General features: G+C 46.7%; 1 protein-coding gene across 2 annotated transcripts in view; it reads right to left on the bottom strand.

The window, feature by feature from the left end:
* Window positions 1-17,062, bottom strand: part of metap1d (methionyl aminopeptidase type 1D (mitochondrial)) — a 253,955-nt gene extending 236,893 nt beyond the window's left edge. For both annotated transcript variants that reach the window (XM_072475958.1, XM_072475962.1), the window contains exon 1: window positions 16,998-17,062. In XM_072475958.1, coding sequence (XP_072332059.1) covers window positions 16,998-17,040 — 43 coding nt within the window. In that variant the 5' untranslated portion in view covers window positions 17,041-17,062. The remainder of the gene's footprint in view (window positions 1-16,997) is intronic.
* Window positions 17,063-18,049: the final 987 nt, after the last annotated feature.

The following is an 18,049-nucleotide window of genomic DNA, read 5'->3' as shown; positions in this document are numbered from 1 at the left end:
TCTGCACATCAAGCATTAGATATAGAAGTATACTCCTGCAGTTGCGATATTGTATCATATTGCATCCTGGAACAAGGTAAATGATTTTCAGCAAGCTTCAAGGCTTCTACTTTGTTCCCGAGGCCAGTGTTAACTTAATTCATTTTACAGAGAAATGTGCAATCCATGTGACCATGTAATAATTGCCACCTGTGCCTTGTAGGGAAGAAAAACGCTACTCACTTTGAACGTCTCTGGTCACATGTTCATGCTTTGAAAAGCTAAAACTCCTGCTTACCACATGTGGAGTAAATAAGATCAACCTGGTCAGTTGTGATGGCACCGGCAACTTGCCAAATCTATATTTGGATGGGTATCTCAGCTAACATTTTACTCACAATGCAGTGTTGACATCACAGCTGTAAAGTAGTCTCTCTAATTTATTTCATTTGCCCTCCAAGTTGGTCAGCGAAACAAGGGAAAACCCAAGAAAACGAGATGTATTGGGGGAGGGAAAGAACACAAATCTCCTAAAAATTTTAAATGTCCTTGCATTTCATCCCCCTCCTCAGAGCAGGTCATATTTCCAAACCAGCAGGCTCAGCAAGTAACTTGCTTCCAACTATTTTGGTGCAAATCAAATAACCACGGAAACTAAATCAAACAAACCAAGGTGCAAATTAAAGGGAAAGTCCCTTAAACAAAAACAAATCACAAATGAAACTTAGGACATCAAACCAAATGCTATTATGGGGTTAATAAAGCACCCCAGTCCCCGCGGTGACAATCTGGCACAAGTGACCTAGACGGTGCCGGTAGACTCCGGTACGTTCGCTCTCCAGGAATATCAGGTTGCGAATGTAGCCGCGTCCCAATCCTGGTCACCCCGGCAGCCATAACCCATCCTTCCACCAGCCACCGGAAATCGCACTGTTGGAAGTCTGGATTCTTGAGCAGCAGCTCCCTGATGGCAGCTACCGCTCCAGCAGGAAGAGAGCTGTGGCGCGAGGCAACCATGTTCCAGACTTTGAGTATGTCCTGGTAAAACCACCTTGCCCAGAGCCAGACCCCCCGGACCTCCCCCTTCTTCACCCAAAGGAGAATGAGAGTCTGGGGCTCTCTCCTCCAAAAATATTTTGAGGTTTTGTCAATTTTGGCAATCTGCAACGAAGGCAGTTAAAAAGTTGAGACATAGATCAACCATGATCTAATTGAATGGTATAACAGGTTTGAGGATGCATTGTTTATGTTCATATTGGGAATCACGATCAACAAAAATCTGAATCCCAAATCTAAGTCATTTCTTCAACTTGGTTTTTCTGGCTGTTTTAATAATGTTTATAAATAGATCAACCAAAGGCCATAGTATTAGGTACAGAGATGTACAACACTTAGTTCTGCATTGGAATGCGTTATATTACGTGATTGTAATACATCGTTACTCTTTTGCTTACTTCCAGAATGGTCTGATAGTTGTAGTTCAATGAAACTATCAGTCTTCAATTTAAAGCAAATAACATTTAATGATGAATATAAATATCAATGAGTTTGTTCACTCTTCTACAACTAGAACTGATGATTAAGTAAATAAGTATAAATAATGTTTAACTACACGTGCATGTATCACATCGAACATTAGGGGGGGACAGGGCTGGGAGGGTTGGCGGGAGGGCTATATGTGTTAATGGTGACTATGGGTGATTCTTGATTCCTTTTTGTCATTTGTTTATGTTAACATGCGAGCCAATGTCTGGGGTTTGGTGGGAGGATTGGATCGTTGTTATTGATATGGGGATTGACATTACATTCGTTACTGATTATTGTTTATTGTTGGGTGTAAATTTGGGAGAAAATGTGAAAAAGGAGAATAGAAAAATATATTTTTTTAAAAACAAAGTTTATTCTACGAATTTAGTTTACATTTTTATAAACACGCACAAGCATTTTTATCAACTACCAACATAAATACCCCACACAGCTACAGTACTCCATGTATAACCCTTAATAAATTTCCCCCTTAAGCTGTTGCAATTTAATAACAAGATCCCATAAACCAGAAAACCCTCTTCAAAGTTGTGGTCCAGCACACAGCACTCAAGGCCTTTCAGACTTGGTTTGGATGCTCTTGTTTCCTTCCCAAAACAGCAGGTTTGAATTCCTTCCAAAAAACAATTATTTATTTTCAAGTTATCAAGCAGTCTAAACTGAAGGTAGAGAGACACTCCAAGATACTTGTCTGTCTGAATACAACAGCCAAATGTGAAAACGAAAGCAAAGAACTCAGAGCCACAAAACAAGCCCAAACCAAAACAAAAGTAAAACTCAGAGCCACAGCCCAGCTCCACCCACACAATGACATCACTGAAGTCTTGTGATAAGACAAAACATTTCTTAAAGGGACAATCCCATGACACGAGGTCTATGGATTCCCAACCTTCACAGTTGAGGTGGATCACAGGCTTTTGGTCCACATCATCGACAAAGATCTCAATGATATGACACCAAGACCTCAAAGGATGATGATGAAATTACGACAGTATGATTTCAATTTAATTTACACCCTGGACATGACATCTGCAAATCCCTGCCAGAATCCCCGGAGCTTCAGGCATGCCCAAAACATGTGGTCATGATTTGCGGGCCTTCCTGCACATGGCCCATACCTGTCCTCCACCCCAAAAAACCTGCTCATCCGGGCCACCGTCATGTGTGCCTGGTGGACCACCTTGAATTGTATCAGGATGAGTTTGGCACATGATGAGGACGTATTGACTCTGCTCAGGGCACCCTCCCACAGACCCGCCTCTAACTCCTTTCCCAATGTGCCAGGCATTTTTCAATCACTAATTCTAATGTTAGATTTTGTTGTCTCAAACAACTTTCTTTTAGATGCTCATCATTTATTCCAATACAATTTGATCACGAATTAACGAGTCATGCAGTGCTGCAAAGTTGCAAGATTGAGCTAGAAGTTTTAAGTCTGCCACAAAGCTAGTAAATGATTCCCCTGTTTTCTGCAATCTTTTGTTGAAAATAAAACGTTCAAATGTTTCATTTGTTTGTAATTTGCTGCGGTCATCAAATTTACTTAATATCATTTCAAATTTAGCTTTGTCCTGACCAGCAGGACATTGAAAGGAATTATGTATTTCGATTGCATGCTGTCCTGCCATTGATAAAAGCAATGCAAGTTTTCTAACATCAATTGCGGTAGTTAAATCAGTAGCTTCCAAATATATCTGAAATTGTTGTTTACACAGTTTCCAATTAGAGTTCAAATTACTAGAAGCCTTGAGGTGACGTGGTCCATCGGGGCGGTTTTCTTTGAAGGATCATTTGCTTCGATGCTTCCCCATTTTAATAGCTGCTGCAGATTTCTTCTATTTCTGATCTTTCTTAATCTATCTAGCTAGTTTTTCCGAAGCCAAATCCTGGTATCATGTTATATTACGTGATTGTAAAACGTTGTTACTCTTTTGCTTACTTCTAGAATGGTCTGATGGTTGTAGTTGTAGTTCAATTAAACTATCAGTCTTCAAATTAAGCAAATAACAACTATAACTGATGATTAAGTAAATAAGAAGTATAAATAACGTTTAACTACATGTGCCAACTAAGTTTTATCTCTCTTACACTCTTGCTATATCGTCACTCCTGATACGAAGAGGCGGGAATATCCTCTGAATTCAGTTTATGTACATGGATCTGGTGCTGCCATCAGTGATTGTCTAGCACTATGATACAGTTGTTAACCCTTTACATACCAGCAGATATACAGATCACTACAGAATGTACAATACTCTTACGAAAAACAGAACTGATGCTTGATGAAACAGTACCTCAGAAGTATCATATAATGTACCATAGGGTGCTGATTTTGAAAATGAAAATAGAGACATCATAGAAATAAGTTCCATAATTTTGTCACAGCGGCATAACTATTTGGAACTTAATGCTCAGTATCTTGGAGTAGTAGGATACAGGTTCACACCCACTATAATCCACCCCATAATGACCTATCAGGTTCAATTATGTTGCTAGGAGTTGCTGTTTACTCCTTCACTAGAAAGAAAATCACCTTCCTCTAGCACACCTTATAGCAGCCACTTTCTCAGTAGAACAGAGAGGGCCAGCAGCAGGTTTTGCACCATCTTTTGAACAGTAGAGTTGTATATACACAACAGATGAAGCGAGAAAGCACCTTAAGTTGTAAGTGTCTAACCTCAAGATAATAAGTTCATTCAATAACATTAGCAGACCTATTTTAAATTCTGGCAAATAATGACTGACCCAAACAAATGTGCCGAAATAAATGTTTTAGCTATGCGGCCAATGTAATTGTTGGAACTTCAATGGGAGTTAGGTACCTGAACGGCAAAAGCAATTGGTCCCACATATTGAAGGTTCGCATTTTATAGTAGATTAGCTGTTGATGAAAACTGTGTAGTAGAAATGAGGCATAAACTGCAAAAAATAGAATAAAACTCACTAACTCTGAAGCAAACATAGACATGGTACATGTAAGCAAGAATAAACATGAAGATTTAAAGCAAATGCTTAACCTAGGAGATCTCAGGTATTTTGCACCACGATGGTGAATAATCAGCATGGACCAACTGGCGGATGTGTTCGTGGACATTGTTAACCTCTCCCTACTCCCTTCTGAGGTTCCCATCCGCTTCAAGAAGACCACCATCATACCGATGCCTAAAAAGAAACAGGCAACGTGCCTCAATGACTACCATCCCAGCCAAGCTCATATCAAAATTCTAAATCCTAGGACTTGGCATCTCCATCTGCAACTGGGCCCTATGCTTCCTGACCCATAGACCACAATCAGTAAGGATAAACAACAACATCTCCTCAATACCGGGTCCCACAAGGCTGTGTACTTTGCCCCCTACTATGTTCCCTGTACATACATCACTGTGTGGTAAAATGTGGTTCCAACTCCATCCACATGTTTGCTGATGACAGGACCACAGTGGGTCGGATCTTGAACAACAATGAGTCAGAGTAGAAGACAGAAATAGAGAACCTAGTGGAGTGGTGTAACGACAACAATCGCTCCCTCAATGTCAGCAAAACTAAGGAGCTGGTCATTGACTTCAGGAAGCAATGTATCGTACACACCCCTGTCTGCATCAATGGTGCTGAAGTGGAGATGGTTGACAGCTTCAAATTCCTAGGTGTGCACATCACCAAAAATCTATCCTGGTCCACCCACGACGACGCTATGACCAAGAAAGCACAACAACGCCTATACTTCCTCATGAAACCAAGGAAATTCGGCATGTCCACATTGACTCTTACCAATTTTTTTACATTTGCGCCTTAGAAAGCATCCTATCTGGCTGCATCACAGCCTGGTATGGCAACTGGTCAGCCCAAGAGTGCAAGAAACTACAGAGAGTGGTGAACAGGAACAGGTTTGCCATTGTTAAAAGACTGTTGCATTTAAAGTTTAGGGATATATATCGATCAGAAAACTATTACAGGGACATTCCAAGATTAAGGCAGAGTCTCCATAACTACGGTTCATTTTTCAATAATACGTTTCCTATATCAGTAGTTTATATTTCAGCCCTTGGCCTGTTATACTGCTTGCATTCAAAATGCTGACATCCTTATAAACAATAGACAATTAAATATATTCTGCTCTTCTATTCCATGAGAGCATTCCCAGCTAAGACTCCTTCATTAAGGACCTGGATAAGTATCTTGCTAGAAACAAAAGTGGAAATTATGGGCACAATTTAGCCACCATGTTGCACCCAATGCGGATCTGGGTGTGCCGGTTAAATAGCGGGAAATGCCAAAATAGCGATTCATGGCAGGCGTCAATCAGTTTGCTATCTAACCGGCCGGCTCCCAACGAAGAGTTCTGGATCACGCCCATATATGGCGTGCATATCATTCAGTCATTAGTAATATAGATCTCATTAGCGAAATTGAAGTCGAATGCAATGACCTCCCGGGAATTAACTGGCTCCCCAATGAGAAATCACGCGGACGTTGTTTAGTACTCCTTCTCAGGCAGCATGGCGGCACAGTGGTTAGCATTGCTGCCTCACGGTGCCGAGGACCCAGGTTCGATCTCAGTTCTGGGTCACTGTCCGTGTGGAGTTTGCACATTCTTCCTGTGTTTGTGTGGGTTTCACCCCCATAACCCAAAGATGATGTGCAGGGTAGGTGGACCCCCACAACCCAAAGATGATGTGCAGGGTAGGTGGATTGGCATTGATAAATTGCCCCTTACCTGGAAAAAATGAATTGGGTACTGTAACTTTTTATTTTAAAAATAAATAAAGTACTTTTTCTTAAAAAGGTGAAGCTGGCGCAGTGAATAACCTTTTCAATTTTCCGGCACGCAGCTCAAGGGCACTGGAGCAGCTGTCCTAGTGCTTTTGGCGGGGGGCAAAAATGAAGTGTTGCAGGTCAGGGGCTCAGAACATAGAACATAGAGTGCAGAAGGAGGGCATTCGGCCCATCGAGTCTGCACTGACCCACTTAAACCCTCACTTCCACCCTATCCCCGTAACCCAATAACCCCTCCTAACCTTTTTGGTCACTAAGGGCAATTTATCATGGCCAATCCACCTAACCCGCACGAATTTGGACTGTGGGAGGAAACCGGAGCACCCGGAGGAAACCCACGCAGACATGGGGAGAACGTACAGACTCCACACAGACAGTGACCCAGCGAGGAATCAAACCTGGGACCCTGGCGCTGTGAAGCCACAGTGCTAGCCACTTGTGCTACCGTGCTGCCCTACCGGGTTGCCGCCGGGGTGGGGGCTTTTCCCAGAGGCCTTCAAACTATCTTTAAATATTGTGGATACCCATAACATGGGCAACTACATCTGCTGCCTGTCTGTCCTACCAAACATTTCCAGGACAGAGCTCTGCTCTTGGTTCTATGCTGACGGTAACTTTAACTTCCTTGGACTATGAACAGCCTCTAGCCTCACAGCTGAAGGCTTTTGCTAATGAGAAATTGGTCTCGTTAGTTGTGAGAGCACGTCACAGCTCTCAAGTGGTGCTGCAGGATGTGTTTGCTGCTTGTAGCTGCAAATGCCTGGAGGCTGCTGCTGCTGTTTCCTTCTTTTTCTGTAGCCTGAAAAGACAATGCTTTTCGAAGATACCTGGACACACGGCTCAGGAGGTCGCAGCAGTCCAGAAGGCAATCCAGGTTGAAGCAAGAAGACGCTGGGGGACCGAGTGCACTACATTTATTCAAATGAGCAACCTGATGAAGATGTTGAAGAAATACTTTTCCAGCTGGCTGATGCTTTTGTTGCTGGTATGGTGAGTGCTCCATGTAACTGGTACGTCGCTGCGGGTCAAACATACTGGAAGTCAAGGATGTTCAACTGCACCTTGAGCGCCGGTGGAATATGTGGATGCCAGGAGTTGGTTCTGGTGAGATTGGGCCATGTGGGAGAATACAACAATGTGTGAGAACAATACTTTTCACTGTACCTCGGTACACGTGACAGTAAATCTAAATCCTTGTTGATTAATGGTTGTGATATGTGGAATGTTACACAATTGATTTTGGAATCATTATTAACATTGACCTTTTTTGTCAATAAAATATTACTCAAGTGGTTATGTTTGCTGCCTGCTGCTGCTTGTGGCTGCAAACACCTGGATGCTGCGGTTTCCTTCTTTTACTGTAATATGAAAGAAAGACAATTTTTTCTCGGATACCTGGGTCCTGGAACACCGGGCACATGGGTACGTACGAGTCCAGAAGGCAATCGGGTTTGAAGCAAGAAGATGCTGCGTGACCTGGTGCACGAGATTTATCCAAATGAGCAACCTGATGACGCGTTGAAGAAATACTTTTGTCGACTGCTGATGCTTTTGTTGCTGGTGCGGTGACTGCTCCATGTAACTGGCATACACTGTGGGTCAAACACACTGGAAGTCAAGGATGTTCAACTGCACCTTAAGCGCCAGTGGAACATGTGGATGCCAAGATTTGGTTCTGATGGGATTGGGCTGGGCGGGAGGTCCTGCACAGCTGCGGCTCATGGACGGAGAATGGCACTGATACGTGGAACAACCAATAAGTAACGCATTGATGGGCAGATCATTTCTACGACAAAATTCTTGACATGATAAAAATTCTCAGGCTTATCCTCCATTTCCGCTCCATTTCCGTTGAGGAACCTGCGAGGGGCGATACCGTATGTTGGGTTTTTTGTGTGAAAATTAGCGGATATAGCTTTGTATTGGTACCAATAAGGAGCAGAGATGTTTCCTTGTTGATTAATGGCTAGTGTGATCACCATAGAATTTACAGTGCAGAAGGAGGCCATTCGGCCCATCGAGTCTGCACCGGCTCTTGGAAAGAGCACCCTACCCAAGGTCAACACCTCCACCCCATCCCCACAACCCAGCAACCCCACCCAACACTAAGGGCAATTTTGGACACTAAGGGCAATTTATCATGGCCAATCCACCTAACCTGCACATCTTTGGACTGTGGGAGGAAACCGGAGCACCCGGAGGAAACCCACGCACACACGGGGAGGATGTGCAGACTCCGCACAGACAGTGACCCAAGCTGGGAATCGAACTTGGGATCCTGGAGCTGTGAAGCAATTGTGCTAACCACTATGCTACCGTGCTGCCACCGGCTCCCACTGGCAGGCTGTGTCACGGATGATAGATCTGGCATGTACTCTACTTCAGGTGTAGGGCTGGCTCCATCTCTCAACCTCCAAGGAGCTACATAAGACCCAAGGCTGACAGTCTCTTAGCTGCTTTTCCAAGCATTAACCAGCCATGTCTGCCGACTATAATCTAGCCGAATGTACAAAGATAACGCAAAACAAGGAATCTCACTAAATTCCACCCATCTGCACCCATGTGGCAATGTGACACGCATGGCCTGTTCTCAGGTCGAAATGCTGATTAACTACTTAATAATCCCCAAGATTCTCTAACCTAACCTTGTAGCTAAAATCATTCATCCCCGGATCCATTCTGGTGAACCTCCTTTGCACCTTCTCGAGGACCCTCAGATCCTTCCTAAAGTGTGGTGACCAGTTGTCAAACTCACTCAGCAAGTGCTTGCCTGGGAATCAATCTACCATCGGTCAAGATATTTGTAAGAAGTCTTACAACACCAGGTTAAAGTCCAACAGGTTTGTTTCGATGTCACTAGCTTTCGGAGCACTGCTCCTTCCTCAGGTGAATGAAGAGGTATGTTCCAGAAACATATATATATATATATATATATATATATATAGACAGATTCAAAGATGCCACACAATGCTTGGAATGCGAGCATTAGCAGGTGATTAAATCTTTACAGATCCAGGGATGGGGTAACCCCAGGTTAAAGAGGTGTGAATTGTGTCAAGCCAGGACAGTTGGTAGGATTTTACAGGCCAGATGGTGGGGGATGAATGTAATGCGACATGATATGTGGAATGTTTTGTAGTTCATTTTCAAATCTTTGTTAATGTTCACCGCTTTTGCCAATAAAATATTACTCATATTGCTGGATTCTCGTGGATACATGTGACAATGATTATTGTATCGCATTTCAATCAAACTTTGAAGCCTGAACACTGTGCCTGAACTCTAGAAGCATCAGCACCATAGAGGCAGCAACCAACAATGAAACACTCAAAGAGCTGGGCTTTGGCACTGGGGATATACTCACGACGAAAGGGTAAGTGTGTGGACCAAGGAAGGGCAACGGAGTACGGTCTCCCTAATGTTCCTGGCAGGGGTCTGGGGGTTCCTGCTGTGGCCAGTGGTGAGTGCTTTCCAGTACAACTGGCACAGTTGGCACTGAGAAAAGACGGGACATGCAAGGATGGGGTGGAAGCCTTAATTGATTGTCGGCCTCTCTTCTTCGCTAATTCCTTACACGTATGGCGGCTATGTCGGTTCCGCAGAGGCTGCCCTCATGGTGCTGGTGACTACCCAGGCTGCCAAATGCTGGAAAAGTCGACGCAGGCTGGAGACGGCATCCCTGAAGACCCAGCCGCCCATCAGGCCAAGGAGGAACCCAGAGGGGTCACCAATGATAGCCCATGGTGTACAAGCATCGTAGCTACAGCCCACAAGTGCATCCATGAGGTCAGACTATATCAACTTTGAGCTGGACCAGGACCACCAAGGTGCCTGGGCTGCAGGATTCGCTGCCATCACCGGGATAACCAAGGTCCAGGGGGGCAATAGATGGCACGCATGCTGCTTTGCATGCATCAGGGAGTGCCCTTCATTAACAGGAAGGGGTTCCACTTCCTATTGTTCAACGCATGTGCTATCACTGCCTTGGGATCATGCACGCTTCCCAGGGAAAGAGCTTGACAGCTACATACTGGGACACTCGGAGATCCCCGACATCTTCAAGGACCACCCCAGGACAATGGGTTGGCACTTGGTGGATAAGGGGTACCCGCTGAGATCCTAGCTCATGACGTCAGTGCAGAGGCCAGTGACTGAGACTCAATATGGCGAGGCCCATATTGTCACCCATGCGGTCATTGAGCAGTACATCGGACTGCTCAAACTACAGTCCGTCCGTGCCCAATCAGCACCACAGGGTCTGGGGTGCGTTTTCGACCCCTTTAATCACCTTTTAATTTGATGTATTCAAGTTTCACATGCTCTCCGTTTTTGTTCAGGGCAGTGCCCCTTTAAGGGGGGGCCCATTTTAATTTGTCCATCAATTGGTTTAATTTAGCTTAAATAGTTGAACTCAAAAATATTTCAAAATGCAGTTCCGATGCCTGGACCGCGCGGGTGCACTGCAGTACACCGCCAGAAGGATCCCCACTTTATGGTGGTCTACTGACCCCTCACCAACGTGGCACAGTTGCAGGGCGACACGCTGGAGGAAGGACATATAGCCTCATCTGAGGAGGATGAGGAAGAGCTGGACCAGGACGGACTGGAGGATGAGCCATGGGAGAAGCCGCAGGAGGTGAGAGAGGATGGAGGACAGGCGGCAGCAAGGGTCCAGCATGCACAGAGGACCAGGGAGATCCTCATTTCTGCCCGATTCTCATAGGACGAGTCATTTCCATTCGCTGCCCCCCTCACCACCCCAATCCCTCCTCCCCCCCCATCCTCCTCAAGTCCCCGTCCCCCCAATCCCTACAGTCTCCCCCATTCCTCCAGTCCCTCCCTCCCCCAATCCTCCCACCCCGTAACTCCTCCTACCCCACAAGGGTCTGTGTAACATCACTCCAGGGTGATGAGTCTGTGACAGCACTGTCAGTGATAGTAACTCACTGTGAGGTTAGCTCTGGTGCTCCTCAGTTTATGCCAATGTCTGACTCCGGTCTTTCTGCAGACAGCGCACTCACACCCGTCTTCTGAAAAGGGTCGGCATTTGATCCTGGACTAGTGCCCTGGGGCTGGGGGGAGCGGAGGGCAACAGGGGGTGGGGTGGATAGGCCTGCTGTGAAGATTAACATGGCAAAGGCTTCATATGTATCAGGTGCAACATGTTTTAATCGTGAATATTTGACATTTCCATTCTACCTAGCTACAGATATCGCTGACATCCCTTCATGAATCTCATGGCTGTGACCTAACATCTGTATCAGCTCTGGGATAACCTTGTCCAAAGGGTCAGCATCTGACTGGGACTCAACTGAGTCCTGGGATCCAGCCGACCTCCGACTGTTTACTCTCCTGGATGTTCCAACCTCCACTGTGTGGTACTCACCAGATTGTGTCCCAGCAGCCTGTCCACTAATGTCGCCTACCGAGGTATGTGCCGCTACACTGGTGGAATGGGAGGGTGATAGCTGTGATGCATTGATGGTGGTCTCCTCGGAACTCTCCTCCTGTGTGTGTGTGTGCGTGTGTGTGCGCGCGCATGCATGCGCGTGCAGGTCAATCTCGCTGTCAGTAACTGCTCACGCCTCAGACAACTCTGCAATTTTGCAATTTCCAGGGCCCGTTCCTCATTGTGAGGACTCAAATCTCCTCCCTCTCCCCCCGCCCGGCGACTGGGCTGTTCGTCATCCAACCCCCTCGAGAGAACAGGTTATCCCATCTCGTGTCGCGAGGTCTGGCCAGGTCGGCATCCCCAAAGCGAGGAGCAGATCTGCGTGCTGCCATGCCCGTGTGTTGACTGGGAGTGTTGTTGCTCTTTCTAGCTTTAGTCTATCTGCTCTGTTTAGGTCACCTTTGCTCATGAGTCGCCAGGTATCTTTATGATACCACCACGTGGTTCAAGTTCAGGTTATGATTAATAACACAGCACACCGCTTAGTAAGGATTAAAACAACGGTCATTTATTATATACCACAAGCAATATTAATACCCGAATACTACTTTCTATATAATAAACCTATCACTACTGGCCAATACTTAACTTAGGAAGAGCCCACCAGGTCAGGGAAACGAATGGCTTGTCCAATCAAATCTGGCCCGCGGGATTCAAAAGGCTGCTACAGGTCGGTGGCTAGGTGTCTTTACCGGATAGCGATCGTTGGATTCAAACTTACACTTGCCGGTGGCTGGTCTTGCGAAGGTCTTGAGCAGGCGAAGATGAGAGAGAGAGAGATCTGAACTTGGACCTTCACTTTTATAGGGCTCAGGGGCTTCCCGCCTCCCGGGGCGGCCCTTGACCCTGAGTCCCAAGTGATTGGATTCTGTCCCCAATCTCTGGTGTCGATGTGTCCAATGGTGAGGCGATTCCTCGATCGGGGGGTGGTCGCTCACCTGTCTTTGTTTCGGCCACTGCAGGCACCGACAGGTCTGGCCCGGTATTCAATTGCTAATATGTTGCAATTGTTCCCGGGGATAGCCGATTTAACTGTGGATGTCTGAATAGATTAGGTGTAAACAGTCCTGAATGCAACTGCGGATACCTGGGTTGATGGGCTGTTGATAGCCCTGAGTATCGATCTGGGCTACGTTCCCAGAGCTGAATATGCAAACCTGTCTGCAGCTGCCTGCTTGTGTCTTCTTGGCTGCTTTTCCCAGCAGTCTTTCAGGTTAGCCGTTTTAAACTGGGTTTTGGCCAGATTAATCGGAATGCAGCCATTTTACATGGCTACAGTGTGAGTGGTGAGGGACCGTTTCTGCTGCAATTGTATAAGGTGTTAGTGAGGCCACACCTGGAGTATTGTGTTCAGTTTTGGTCTCCTTACTTGAGAAAGGACGTACTGGCACTGGAGGGTGTGCAGAGGAGATTCACTAGGTTCATCCCAGAGCTGAAGGGGTTGGATTACGAGGAGAGGTTGAGTAGACTGGGACTGTACTCGTTGGAATTTAGAAGGATGAGGGGGTGATCTTATAGAAACATATAAGATTATGAAGGGAATAGATAGGATAGATGCGGGCAGGTTGTTTCCACTGGCGGATGAAAGCAGAACTAGGGGGCATAGCCTCAAAATAAGGGGAAGTAGATTTAGGACTGAGGTTAGGAAGAACTTCTTCACCCAAAGGGTTGTGAATCTATGGAATTCCTTGCCCAGTGAAGCAGTACGAGGCTCCTTCATTAAATGTTTTTAAGATAAAGGTAGATCGTTTTTTGAAGAATAAAGGGACTAAGGGTTATGGTGTTCGGGCCGGAAAGTGGAGCTGAGTCCACAAAAGATCAGCCATGATCTCATTGAATGGTGGAGCAGGCTCGAGGGGCCAGATGGCCTACTCCTGGTTCTTATGTAAGCTCCGCCTTGTTAGCAGCGAGACACTGAGGAGAGAGTCAGATGGCGAGTCAGCCAGTAATGGCGAGAAATACATGGGGGCTCATTTCCGGCATTAAGTGTCATTAACCACGGAAGCAATCTCACCAATGCAGCGGTTGAGAAACACCTCACCAATCACACCAAAAATTACATTTGAAAATGTTTCCGTTAAATCACAGACTATATTTGTGACTTTGTACAGTGGAGAGCAAAACTTTTAATCTAACTTCAGACTTACTCATTTTAGACCGGTGTCCTCAGTCAAAGTCAAATAGCCTGTGTCTATGTATTTACATTGTGTATTAATGCTTGCACTATGTATTTTTTTTCATGAATGGAATGATCTCTCAACTATTGTAGGCTTTCTGTACATTTCACTACACCTCGGTGCACATGACAATGAACAAATCCAATCCGAGGTGAGATGATTGACAGCTTCAAATTCCGAGGGGTGCACATCACACAAATCTGTCCTAGTCCACCCACGTGGACTCTACAACCAAGAAATCACAACAGCGCCTTTACTTCCTCAGGAAACTAAAGAAATTCGGCATGTCCACACTGACTCTGACCAACTTTTACAGATGCACCATAGAAAGCATCCTATCTGGCTGCATCACAGCCTGGTATGGCAACTGCTCGGCCCAAGACTGCAAGAAACTTCAGAGAGTCGTGAACACCGCCCAGTCCATCACACAAACCGCCTCCTATCCATTGACTCTATCTACACCTCCCACTGCCTTGGGAAAGCGGGCAGCTTAATCAAAGACCGCTCCCACCTGGCTTACTTATTCTTCAGACTTCTTATATCGGGCAGGAGATACAGAGTATCCACCCCCCCTCCCCGTACATTGGTACTGAGGGGAGGGTACCCTGTTTCTCCAACACAAAATTAGTGTTTGTACCATTTGGCCTTGTACATATTTTTACTGTTTAAAAAAAAAGATACGGTCAATCAAAAAATAAACAGTAGGCTGGAAAGACAGCAGAGCAGTACCACAACTAATCAATCAGAACAAAGCTCCGTGGCCTTGTCAGGTTCATTTGAACACCCGGATGAATAATTCAGCAGCTAAAAGATGGAGTAGGTTCTATGTGGAATCTACATCTTAAATAGATTGTCGTGTTGGGTGTTCCGGTGCACAAATGATCCAACACGGCTGTAGATGGTACAACTCTGTTTTATTGTCTAATCAACGGTAACAACTGCTGGCTTGGAAATGTGCTTCACCAGCTAACCTGTGGACCCAGCCCTATCCTATCTTAGTGAGGCACTCAGCACATGGTGTATGTCTGAGTGGCGCGCTGTGAGCTGTGCTCTGAGCTATCTCCTGGTAGAATGAGCGGGAACTGTGGTGTTCCCTGTTTTATAGTGCATGTGCTCTCACTGGTGATTGGCTGCAATGTTGTGTGTGCTGGTTGGTCCAACTGCCTGTCCATCGGTGTGTGTGTGATTGCACCATGATATGCTGATGTGGATATCATGAAAGGTTACGGCTCAACACAAGTAGAACATAGAACATACAGCACAGAACAGGCCCTTCGGCCCACGATGTTGTGCTGAATTTACTGCAAGGAAGTATTCTGGTATAGAGAACACCATGATCAGCCCGTCACTCCAGTGTCATCTCTCTGGAAGAGTTATCCAGTCCAACGCATTCCCTTGCTCCTTTATCATTTATCGTTTTTCAAGTATTATCCAATTCCCCTTCTACAGGTTGTTACGGTTTCTGCTTCCATCACCATTTCTGGTCAGCCAAATGGATGTCAACTTGAGCTCAGTGGCCCCCATTGCTTGGGCACTCGTATTGCCAACCAGGGACCAAAACGTCATCCACTATGAATTGCATCGGATGCCATATTGGTGAAGGGCATTCATGTGCGTGCAGCTCACGCCAACCAGGACAGAGTTGGCTGATTATGATGCCAGGGTGCCACATTGATTTGACACCAATGGTGCCATTTTGGCACTCCATGCTCCAGCCAAATCCCTCCTGTAACCTCGCACAACTGAACATGTGTTCAGCATCTTGAAGGACTAGCTCCAGCAGCGTTATTGAAAAGGATCATCAGCCACTTACACATCAGTTGCCATCCTCTGGGTGTCGGTACAATTCTACAAGTTTTTGGTCCAATTGAATGCACAAACGTTTGCAGCCATTATCACCACTTACCCGTAGGTCCAACTTAATTTTAATATGTCCAAACATTCAAAACACATTTCAAAACTATTCAAAGGTTTTAATACCAGCAGAATCCTGCAAGAAACATAGCTAACACATTCATAGGCATTTTCAGCCAAAAGTGCCAAGTGGTACACCCCATTCAGCTCCTCACAAGGGAAAAACACTCCAATGATAGGAATCATATCTGACATCAATTAAGATGGTTATGGTTGCTTGAGGCCAATCACCACTTCCCCAGAATGATTGCAAAGTTCTTCAGAATAACATCGTTGGGTACAACCGTCAAGTTACTTCATCGATAACTTTCCCTCTAGATAGAATATCAGTTCACTGATGTCTTCAGCTCCATCCACCAGGCGTTCAACAATGAAAGAACTATGTCAACATATTGCAGGGTCTTGAAAACCTTGAGCTCGTAAGTTGCAATAACTCAGACTGCATGGTTAAAACCTAGTTGGATCAGGATGTCCACAACACTCAGCCATTCAGGACCAAACAAAAGAGCTCTTCCACGGGGAGTGTGTATTGTGCCAACAATATGTCCTATTAACAGGTTGCAAGAACTTGTAAAGCTTTCTTTTAAAGTACCAATCTGTGACCTCTACCACAAGGGAAGGTCGCAGGATCATAGGATCAGTTACCTGCAAGTAACACACTATCCACACTCTAACCACAATTCCTTCCTCCTCACTGGGTTAGTTATCAGGGTTAGGAGGGACGGGCAATAAAGGTAACCTTGGCAGCATTAGCCAGAGTGCAGTTATTAATTTAGCACAATCCTCTTGATAAATTTAATGTCAAATTGTAATGTTTCTTTTAGTTTATCCTTTGTAACCTCGCTCCCCCCGCCGGGCCTCTGACTGAGGACCCTGACACCCCCCCTCCGGCCATGCTGCTGCCACCGGGCCTCTCCCTATCAGGGAGGGTGGCTGAGACTGAGGACAACCCTGACCCCCGGCAAAGCTGCCCTGACCACCGCCGGACCCCGGCAACAGTCCCTCTCACCCGGCGCCAGTTAAAAACGTTTGAACGACGGGTGAAACCGTCCGTCCCGCTCCCCTTATCGGGAAGACTAGGCGAGATTCTGGTGTTTTAACCCGCAGTTGCTTTGGACACCATAGAGAGGCCGAACATGCATCGACGTTCTCCTTACCTGGAGTGAGGAAGCGAGAGCTGAACAGAGGCGCGGAGGCCATCTTGTGGTGATCGGCAGATGTCCCAGCATTCCTCCTGAACCAGAGGTGGATTGCCGGGGGGGGGGGGGGGGGTGAGAGATGGATGGGAGATGGATGGGAGATGGATGTGGGGGTGAAGGGGAGATGGGTTTGGGGGAGATGGATGTGGGGGGAAATGGATGTGGGGGAGATGGATGTGTGGGGGGAGGGGAGATGGATGTGGGGGGAGATGGATGTGGGGGAGGGGGAGATGGATGTGGGGGAGATGGATGTGGTGGGGGAGGAAATGAATGTGGGGGAGATGGATGGGGGTGGGGGAGATGGATAGGGGTGGGGAGATGGATGTGGGAGGTGGAGATGGATGTGGGAGGTGGAGATGGATGTGGGGGGAAATGGATGTGGGGGAGATGGATGTGGGGGAGATGGATGTGGGGGGAGGAAATGGATGTGGGGGGAGGAAATGGATGTGGGGGGAGATGGATGTGTGGGGGGAGGAAATGGATGTGGGGGAGATGGATGTGTGGGGGGAGGGGAGATGGATGTGGGGGGAGATGGATGTGGGGGAGGGGGAAATGGATGTGGGGGAGATGGATGTGTGGGGGGAGGGGAGATGGATGTGGGGGGAGATGGATGTGGGGGAGATGGATGTGGTGGGGGAGATGGATGTGGGGGAGATGGATGTGGGGGGAGATGGATGGGGGTGGGGGAGATGGATGGGGGTGGGGGAGATGGATAGGGGTGGGGAGATGGATGTGGGGGGGAGATGGATGGGGGGTGGATTGAGATGGATGTGGGGGGGATTGGGGTGGGGGAGATGTGGGGGGGGATTGGGGAGGGGGGGAGATGGGGTATTGGGGTGGGGGAGATGTGGGGGGGATTGGGGTGGGGGGAGATGTGGGGTGGATTGGGATGGAGGGGATTGGGGTGGGGGGGATGATTGGGGGCTTGGGGTGGATGAATGGGTGTTTGGGGGTGGATGAATGGGGGGATTGGGGTCAATGAATGGGATTCGGGAGGTGGATGAATGGGG

The sequence above is a fragment of the Scyliorhinus torazame genome, chromosome 2 (assembly GCF_047496885.1).
Source record: "Scyliorhinus torazame isolate Kashiwa2021f chromosome 2, sScyTor2.1, whole genome shotgun sequence".
Taxonomy (NCBI): Eukaryota; Metazoa; Chordata; class Chondrichthyes; order Carcharhiniformes; family Scyliorhinidae; genus Scyliorhinus; species Scyliorhinus torazame.
Note: the sequence above shows the minus strand (reverse complement) of the source record. Positions and strands in the feature narration are given on the sequence as shown.